This window comes from Toxotes jaculatrix, chromosome 8 (genome assembly GCF_017976425.1).
Source record: "Toxotes jaculatrix isolate fToxJac2 chromosome 8, fToxJac2.pri, whole genome shotgun sequence".
Lineage (NCBI taxonomy): Eukaryota > Metazoa > Chordata > Actinopteri > Toxotidae > Toxotes > Toxotes jaculatrix.
This window is the reverse complement of record NC_054401.1, coordinates 21,108,199-21,116,629: the sequence shown is the minus strand read 5'-3', so window position 1 is coordinate 21,116,629 and position 8,431 is coordinate 21,108,199. Positions and strand designations below refer to the sequence as shown.

The 8,431-nt window shown below is 44.0% G+C and overlaps 1 protein-coding gene across 3 annotated transcripts in view; it reads left to right on the top strand.

Moving 5' to 3' along the window:
• Nucleotides 1–8,431, top strand: part of rspo2 (R-spondin 2) — a 74,834-nt gene that overhangs the window by 14,331 nt on the left and 52,072 nt on the right. Inside the window, exons 1-2 of one of the 3 annotated variants that reach the window (XM_041044420.1) lie at nt 3,866–4,055; nt 4,531–4,846. In XM_041044420.1, coding sequence (XP_040900354.1) covers nt 4,747–4,846 — 100 coding nt within the window. In that variant the 5' untranslated portion in view covers nt 3,866–4,055; nt 4,531–4,746. Of the gene's footprint in view, nt 1–3,865; nt 4,266–4,530; nt 4,847–8,431 lie in introns of those variants that run through there. The other 2 variants (XM_041044419.1, XM_041044421.1) reach the window with 2 other exon arrangements.

Below are 8,431 nucleotides of genomic sequence, written 5' to 3'. Positions count from 1 at the left end.
TCGCTTCACCGTGGCAGGCAGTCTCAGGCTGAGTGGGACGTCAGCTGAAGGGGGCAAACAGAGGTGATATACAGTTACCAGTGGTCACACTCTCTGCCAGTCATCCTGCCCATCTGAGGACATGAGGGAGCCATAAAGAACCATTAGCCAGACGGACACAATCTTTTTAATGTCCCAACCCCACCCCCGCTTTTCTCTGCTTTTGACCTTCTCATAACTCAGTCCTCTGACTCTCCCTCCCTCCTTCTATATCACAGTTGCTCACAAACAGGCCTCGATTCCTTAACGTCTTTAATTTTCAGCTTCTTACATGTAATTTAACAAACAAGGCTTTTATGTAAAAATACACCTGCTTTATTAGGTGGAATCAAAAGTCTTAAAAGTGCAAAGAGTGTCTCGTTGCTTGAACGTGTGTGTTTCACTCACAAACTTTAAACTTAACAAAAGTATGACATTGTTCCATCCAGAGAAGAGTGATGCGGGCAGACTGACCCTTGAGCAGACTGATGACAGGCGTTTTCCTCCTCTTATTTTTTCCCAAAATACAATGTTTTTTTTCCTGTATACTTTTAAAATAGGCCTAAAGAGATTTTCAGCTCCCAAACTACAAAACCACTGCGAGATGTCAGGACACTGCGAGCAGAGAAAATAGACAAAACTCTCGCCCTAAGTGTCTTCTCAGTCAGCACAGCTATATACACACAGAGGTGGTATAAAAGGTGGAAGCTCCAGTCGTTCAGCTCTATGCTGTTTTTGTTTCCATTGGTTTTGTTATTACCTGCGATAGGTCAGTGCTGGCTGCCAAATGTACAACTTTGAGATATGTGTGTGAATGATGGAGCTCTGTAGATGTTTTTTTTTTTTTTTTTTTTTGAAGTGAATCTCTAAGTATTGACATAAAGCTCCGCAAAACTTGGTTTCAGATCTTAAAGTTTTCTTCATGAACTTCAGATATTTATGTAATAAACAGAACAAAACATCCCACAGTGTAATACTTACTCAGAGCTGAACAGTCAAAAATTCAGAAATTCAGCTAATCTTCTTGCCTGATCAGAACCCTACAATATACCTGTAAATCCTGATTGGTGCACCAGAGTGCGTGACACCACCTTTGTCCACCTGAGCCCCACCCCCATCGAAACGGTAAGAAGAGCACAGAAATCTCTCAGGTGAAACAACCAAAAAGTTTCCTCACTCTGGAAGAACATTGTGTTTTCATGTTGGAGGCTATGAGTTATATGAGCGGCTGGGCCTTTTAAAGGAGCATATACCTTTATTTCACAATCTCATTTGTTTTGGTGTCTAAAGTTGGAGTGGTTTTTATGAATGGTTTCCACTTTGAAATGTTGGAATCCACTGTAACTGGTGGGAATCCAGCGTGACTACAGCCTCAGTTCTCTGTAAACAAACTATTTAAAGTCACAGCCACAGGCGTTGAGTTTCATACTCAGAAGACAGATTTTGATACGTTATGATGAATCATGAGATTTATGGTGGAAGTTCAAAGTTCATTCTTCACTGTGTAAACAGCATTTGACAACGGCCTCACCTCAAGGTCCATTTATTAAGTGTTCTGGAGCTTTTGATCATATCACATGATCTCAAGCTTCAAGCTTTAGAACAGCTACTAAAGACACCTTGAGGTGAGAGTTTTATCAACTAGACTTAAGGTGACTATAAAATTGTGTTGTACATGTGGTCTGTAATGTTTCAGATGTGTTTGCAGATGTCATGTTAGATTATTTCTGGACACTGAAGTTTGACCCTTTCCATCTGGAGCCGCAAACATGGAAAGTTGCTAAGTATAAGCTGAACTTTCTCAGTTTGCCTCACTCTCATCCTGTCCTTGACATTTTGGAGATTCTGACTTTTAAATGGCCAGTATAGTAAACTGTGACAGCAACTCACGCTGAAGACCATCCAGTCTGGAGCTCTGATGAACAGTGTATAGCAGCTCCCCTCATTGCTGTTATGGCACTGAGGGCTCTGAGCCAGACCATCCAAATGCTGACGTCACCCCCCGCCCCCCCTCACTTCTGTGCACTGCAACGAGTAGGAGGGAGGGGAGGGATGGGAGGGATGGAGAGAATAAAGTGATTGGTTTACTGGCCCCCCTCTCCATGACACATCATGAAAATAAAAGTGCCCGAGGCCTAAATTATCGCATTCACCTTAACCGTGCACTTTCAGATGTTGTTTTAGAGAGGAATCCAAACCAGCGGCACTGCCTGTGGCTAACAGCCCTCCTGACCACAATCTCTGTCACTGCTCTCTGGATAAATAAATAAACAAAGTCAGGACAAAGGTCACACTATAGGTTTTGGCAAGGAAACAACCATGATTCCTTTTTTTTTTAACACAGGTTTTCCCCCCACATAGTTTATAGTTTTTTCAATCAGTTCCAGTGATGAAATGGAAACTTCAATTGTGTGTGTTTTGGTGAATGTGTGTGTGTTTTACTGTCTGGGGATAGAAATCCCTTTTTCACGGTTTCTTTGGTGTTTAAAGTGTAAAACCAGACCTGTGTGAGGCCAACCAACCCTAAGGTAAAAAAAATAACAAAACATTGATTTATTTTTCTTAACATAGGAAACAGTTAAATCTCTTGAATAACGCACATGATTGTGATATGTTTGTGTCTTGTGAACGGCTCTGTATGTAGTCCTGACTTTTACTGTTCTCTGCTGTGTAGTATTACTGACATGGACAATACTGCTCACATGAAAATAATTTCCTGAAATAAATAAAAGATTAAGTGCCACACCTAGTGGCTGAAGGGGGTAGAGCATTCACAACCTGTGTTCTAATCAGGATGTGGGAGCAGCTGCTGAAGGTGGTGAAGTGGTGCCAGAAATCCTGTGCAGAAAGGCCAGTATTGGTGTTTGGTTGCCTGTATATATCAACTTAGCTTCACGCTGATTCTTTCTGTGGGACTCTCTGCTACTGCTTTCCCTGACACTGCTGTCACACTTCGTCTCTGATTTGTAATTATTCTCTGAACTTATCTGGAGAGTTGACGAGCAGCCAGCGTTTGAATGTCACAGAGGAATGGACGGTTGCCAGCCCCTCGTGTCTTTCCCCTCACAAGGTAAAGATGTTTCTGACTGAAGGAGAAAAAACGCTTTGCCTCCATTGACCATTTCACATGTCTCCGTTGATGAGGTCGCACGGGTCAGAGTGAAAATTCCGGGTCTGGAAAACCCTGAAATTATTGAATGAGTTATTCATGTTCCACAATTACAGCCTCCCCGACGATTATCATTAATTTCAAAGGAAGAGGAGGGGGGAAATAAAAGAGGCGTGACGAGATGGTTGAGCTGCGGGCGCACCTCATTACGCACATTATGCAGATAATTGCTTTTTTTGGCGAACCTCTAATTATTCAGTAGGGCAATCGTCAGTGGAAGAAAGCTGAACCGAGATAGTGACTAGATTGACTGTGCAGTAAATACTCAGTTCACTTAGGATTTCCAGTTGAGAGTGGTCACTAAACTTAAATTTGAAACTTATATCAGGGCAATTAAGTGGAGTAATTCCGACATGAATTCCTAATTAATTGGGATCCACGTTGGAATACTAAAGGAATATTCTGGATGTTGAAATAACTTTCTGCTGCCACCACACACGCTGCAATCTCCTGAAAAAAAATATATTACATTCACTTTTTTTTTTTTCCCCTGAAGGATGTTTCCAGCTTTTTCCGCTCACTAGGACCCAGAGGCATCCTCGTACCGGCCAGTGTGGGTGATTGCGCGGGGGTGGGGGGAGACTACACGAAATGTCATCCTCAACATCTTAAATAAGAAGAAACACAAAACTAGAAATCTCCACACGTGACGGCGGCACGGCGCTATATGAGGAAAAAGGCAGCAAGCATCAGGACCAGTTGGGAGTCAGTCACCGCTCAACCTCAGCAGCGCGCAAAACGCAGACTCACTCACTCTCTCGCTCACTCACCGGCCCTCGTTTTCCGCTTTAAAGAAAGCAACACATGTGAGTTTGTTTCTGCTGAGCTACAGGACACGGACGGGACAAGCTTGAGAGAGGAAACGCAGGTAAACGGAATCTAAGCTTTTACAGAGAGGAGGAAAGGAAGTCCCCCTTCACAGCTACCACCTTTTTCCTCCCTCCTCGGACCTCGGTTCTCTTCTGGAGACACAAGTTTCTCTCACAAAAAAAGGGATGCTGCATGTTCCCGAGCCACACTTGCACTCAGAGGGAACCTAAAGTGGACCGGAGCGGAATTACACTTCATCTGATGCAAGGTAGAAGCTTCACCAACACGTTATCTCACGGAGCGTTTTGGCTACTATTACGCACGGCTGCGCTCATTTTTGGAGGGGGCGTTTAAGCAGTACGCATTGCCTTTTCATCTGCGATTGTTCCAACACATTAACACACAGAAGAGCTATTCTTTTTATTCTTTTTTTTTTCTTTTTTAATTTGAACCCCCCACGCATCATTGTTTAGGAAGGTGTTGATTTCGTTACACTGTTATCACAGTAACCTCCTTTGTCATTCTCCCCGCAGCGCACCAAAACGGACACTTTTACTGACTGGAGGATCAACGCGCTCCATAAAATGATCCCAATCGGCGACGTGATACCATGTCGCATCTCGTCTGATGTTTGACACATTTGAGGAGCCACTAAAGAAACTGGAGGAGGACATTACAAAGTCAGAGAATTCATCCCAAGGCCCGCTGGCACCTTTTTACTGGAGTCCGAACAACAGATCGCCGTCCAGATGCAGTTTCGACTCTTCTCATTTGCCCTGATCGTATTGAACTGTATGGAGTACAGCAACTGTCAGGCGCCGTCGCACCGCTGGAGGAGAAACAAAAGAGGTAACACGGGGTTATAACCTATAAGTCTTACAGCAGCATCCAAGGAGTGACTTTAACAGATGGTTAGAGAGTTTGTGTGGGTCACGGGAGGCAACGGAGCGGTCCTAAACAAGGTTTCTCTCACGTTCTCTTAAAGTCTCCTTCTCTTCGTGTGTGTGTATGTATAGAGTACATTCTCTGTAGCTTCTGACAGAGTGCAGTGCGCGTGGAAAGTCAGGAAAAAAATAGCATATAATCAAATATTGACAAACACCTTTGATTTTGAAATTGCACAGGTGAGAGTTGGCGCCACAGACTGAGATCCAGGAGCATTCCAGAAATTTACCCTGAAAAAAAAAGTATTCTAAACCATAATTCAGTCTTGCAGCATCTGATGTAATTTATCAACCGCTTGAAAGAACATTTTCCACATTATGTAACGATTTCAGAGCCGGTAGCTAATGCGTAAAATGTGCGCAAAATTGGCCACGCGTGTAGCTGTCCAAAAATGAATATTAAAACATGTTGTGTCTGTGGACTGGCTAATCGTATTTAAAGCACGCTGTCGGGCGCGCTATTAACGCAACTTCCCGATGTTGTGGCCCCAACAAAGGGCGCCCTATATTATTTACATGTGAAACTGCTAAAAAGCTGCCGCAGCGGGTCGGTCTATAGAGAGCAGCGGCTTATAGGAGGGGAGGGGGTCGTATTGTAGGAGTTATTTAATGAATAGATACGGAATCCCCTTCCCCTGACTTATGAATTGCACATCTCCACTCGAGCCCCCTAAGCTGGTTTTAATTGATCTCATAACCACTTTGAACAGTTGGTAGGAAACCCGCATAACAATCGCTCAGCGGAGGCGCAGGAGTTGAGGAGGAGATCAGCCCCTTTGTAAATACTACTCTATACTCTGAATGAATGAGGAGACACTGGGATTAGGAAAGATGCCCCCCCCCCCCCCCCCAACACACACCCACACCCCTGCCTAGCCCTCCTCAGACCTGTGACATAACACATCACCAAGATCCATCCAGGGTGACCATGAGAGGAGACTGTGTAGCGGACTGTTGGGCAGCGCTGACAGTCACAGTGTGGTAGTACAGTAGAAAAACTCATTTGAAGTCAGGGGAGAGGGGCTCTTGTAAATTGTAAGGCAATCACAGATTTAATCATATGCGCTGCGTGCCAAGGGGGAACCTCCACACTCTGCAAGCCCTCCACTGCCCATCTGCAAATAATCAGGCAATCACTGCGGGGTACTGGCACACACACGTTTTACAGATCCTCTGTGTGTTTCTTTCTCTGTGGACCTTGTGATCTTAGATAGTGTGTAGGAGACAGAATTCAATATTCTTCTTAGCATGATCAATGTCTTATTGGTACCGTGGAAGGTATTCTGGATGGTCAAGCAGCAAATCAGGTCTTTTCATTTGTTTATCCATGTAGTGTGCATGTCTGTGTGAGAGAGGAGGAGGAGAGAGAGAGAGGAGAGAGGAGAGAGAAGAGAGGGTGGTTGGGGGGGATGAGATCAAGAGGTTAACTTACACATTTGACCTCAAGAACAGCTTTAGGCTGAGCACTATAAACTACACATTGTTACCTCCAGCTCTCAGAACGGATGTTACACTTGTCAAACTAATCCCATGCAAATACGTACAGGTTTTGGCCTTACAGTAATGCTGAAAGTGTATATGTGTGTGTGCGTGTGTGTTTTGTTGGGGGGGGGGCAGCACTTTGAGCCAAAAGTGCCATTCTAGCAAGCAGTGGCAGCCGGCCAAGTTTTCGGTATTTGCTTCCTTCCTTTATTTATCACGGTTATATTGAAAGAAGCATGTGTAAGAGATCATTGTCCAATAGGCCCAGAAATGCTTGAATATTTTTCTAGCCCTCAAGGTTCCTGTGACAGCTTTATATACAGCCTGTCTGGCATGCACGGGGAGCTATCCAAACCGTTCAGGAGTGTTGAGACCCAGACACGTTCGAAACTCAATTTGGCCACACTCCGCTCCCCAGGCGTAACTATTTTATGCGTAACAAAACACATCCTGCATAATTTAACAAATGTCTTTTTCATTTTTACATGCATGAAAAACAAAGTTTTTGCCCCTGATATACGCTGTGCACGTAGCCACATGACTGAGAGAGGTGTAAGGGATGGAGCTGCCATTATAATTAAGGGATGTCAAGGAGAAAAACAGGCATTGCCTATGACTCGAGGTTGCTGAAATGTATGAGCACAGTCAAGATTGGGATCTTTGTGTGGTTTCTGGGCTGATCTTGTCTTGCTCTCACACTGCATGGCATGAACCAATCTCCCATTTGGCTGCGGTAATTGTACATATACATTTTTTTCATGTAAAACAGATGACAAAACATATTAAATTTACACCTCCTTACCCCCTATCCTGCCCACTAGACACAGGGAAATGATGCCAATGAGCCCTGCTATGATATCATAGCTAGACACAAGGGTATTACATTTCATTTTTATTCTCTGGCTAATGATGCCACCTGCTGACTACATAAAATCAGGCTGGAGTACCAGTGCTGCCTGAAGGAACAGAGACACACAGTGGGGCCCTAAGACGTTTAAACAGGTAATGAATAGGTAATAGCAGTCAAGAGTGGTGAAAAGTTGCCATGTGATACTGTTAACCCTTCCACATCTACGCCGAAATCTCAAATTTGAATTCCCAGCAGGCCGCTGCATGTTTCAGATCATATTCAGCTGTGTAATCTGTTACTCAACTCCATTCCCAGATGTTTCTGAAGGACAAAAGTGATTAGATGAAACCAGTGCAGCATGCAGGGTGGAGAGAGTGAGGTCAGAGATACATGACATTTTGTACTGCTGGTGACAGTCAGCAACAAGGGTGTGTGTGGTGAGTTTCTGATGCCAAATTACACAGAAAATAGTCATGATTTGTGGCTGGATGTGCCCTTCTTTCAACCAAAAGAAAAATCACACAGGGTGTGTGAAAACATGATACTCTCAGGTATTTGACCATTGCGAATTGACTTTGTGGTTTTAGTTTGTTGATAATATGGCAAACAGAGATGATTTACAACTGTTGTAAAGTCAAATGCAATATATAGTATCCGCGGACAGAGATAAGCGATTTTAAACAGTGACTTCTCTTTCTAAGCTTTGGAAATCTGGCCTGTGTGTGCTGAAGGCTCACACAAAGTCCCAGGTTTGTGACTGTAAGTGTTAATGTTGGAACCCTGCACTTCAGCGCAATATAATACGTTGATTAAGTGCCTAACGGGGAGGAGGGGGAGCGCTCTCTGAGAGGCTGCTTTTAAACCAGCCTTGCCACTCTTGCCTTTGGAAAAAGTGAAAAAGCTCTTAAGATGGCACGTTTGTTAACAGGGCTTTCTCACATGATGCCACTGCTCTAATCCAGGTGATGTTAACGCTGCATCCTGACCTTTTCTTACTCCACGAATCTGAAAGAGTTTGTTTATTTTACTCATGTGAGGCATCTGATTGATCACTGTACAGAAGTGGAGAAAACTGATCTAAAGTTGGACAGTGTGGAACAGCAGTAGCCCTCTCTCCTCTCCTCGGAGGTCGTGGTAGTTGAAGAGAAGTGGGGGCTT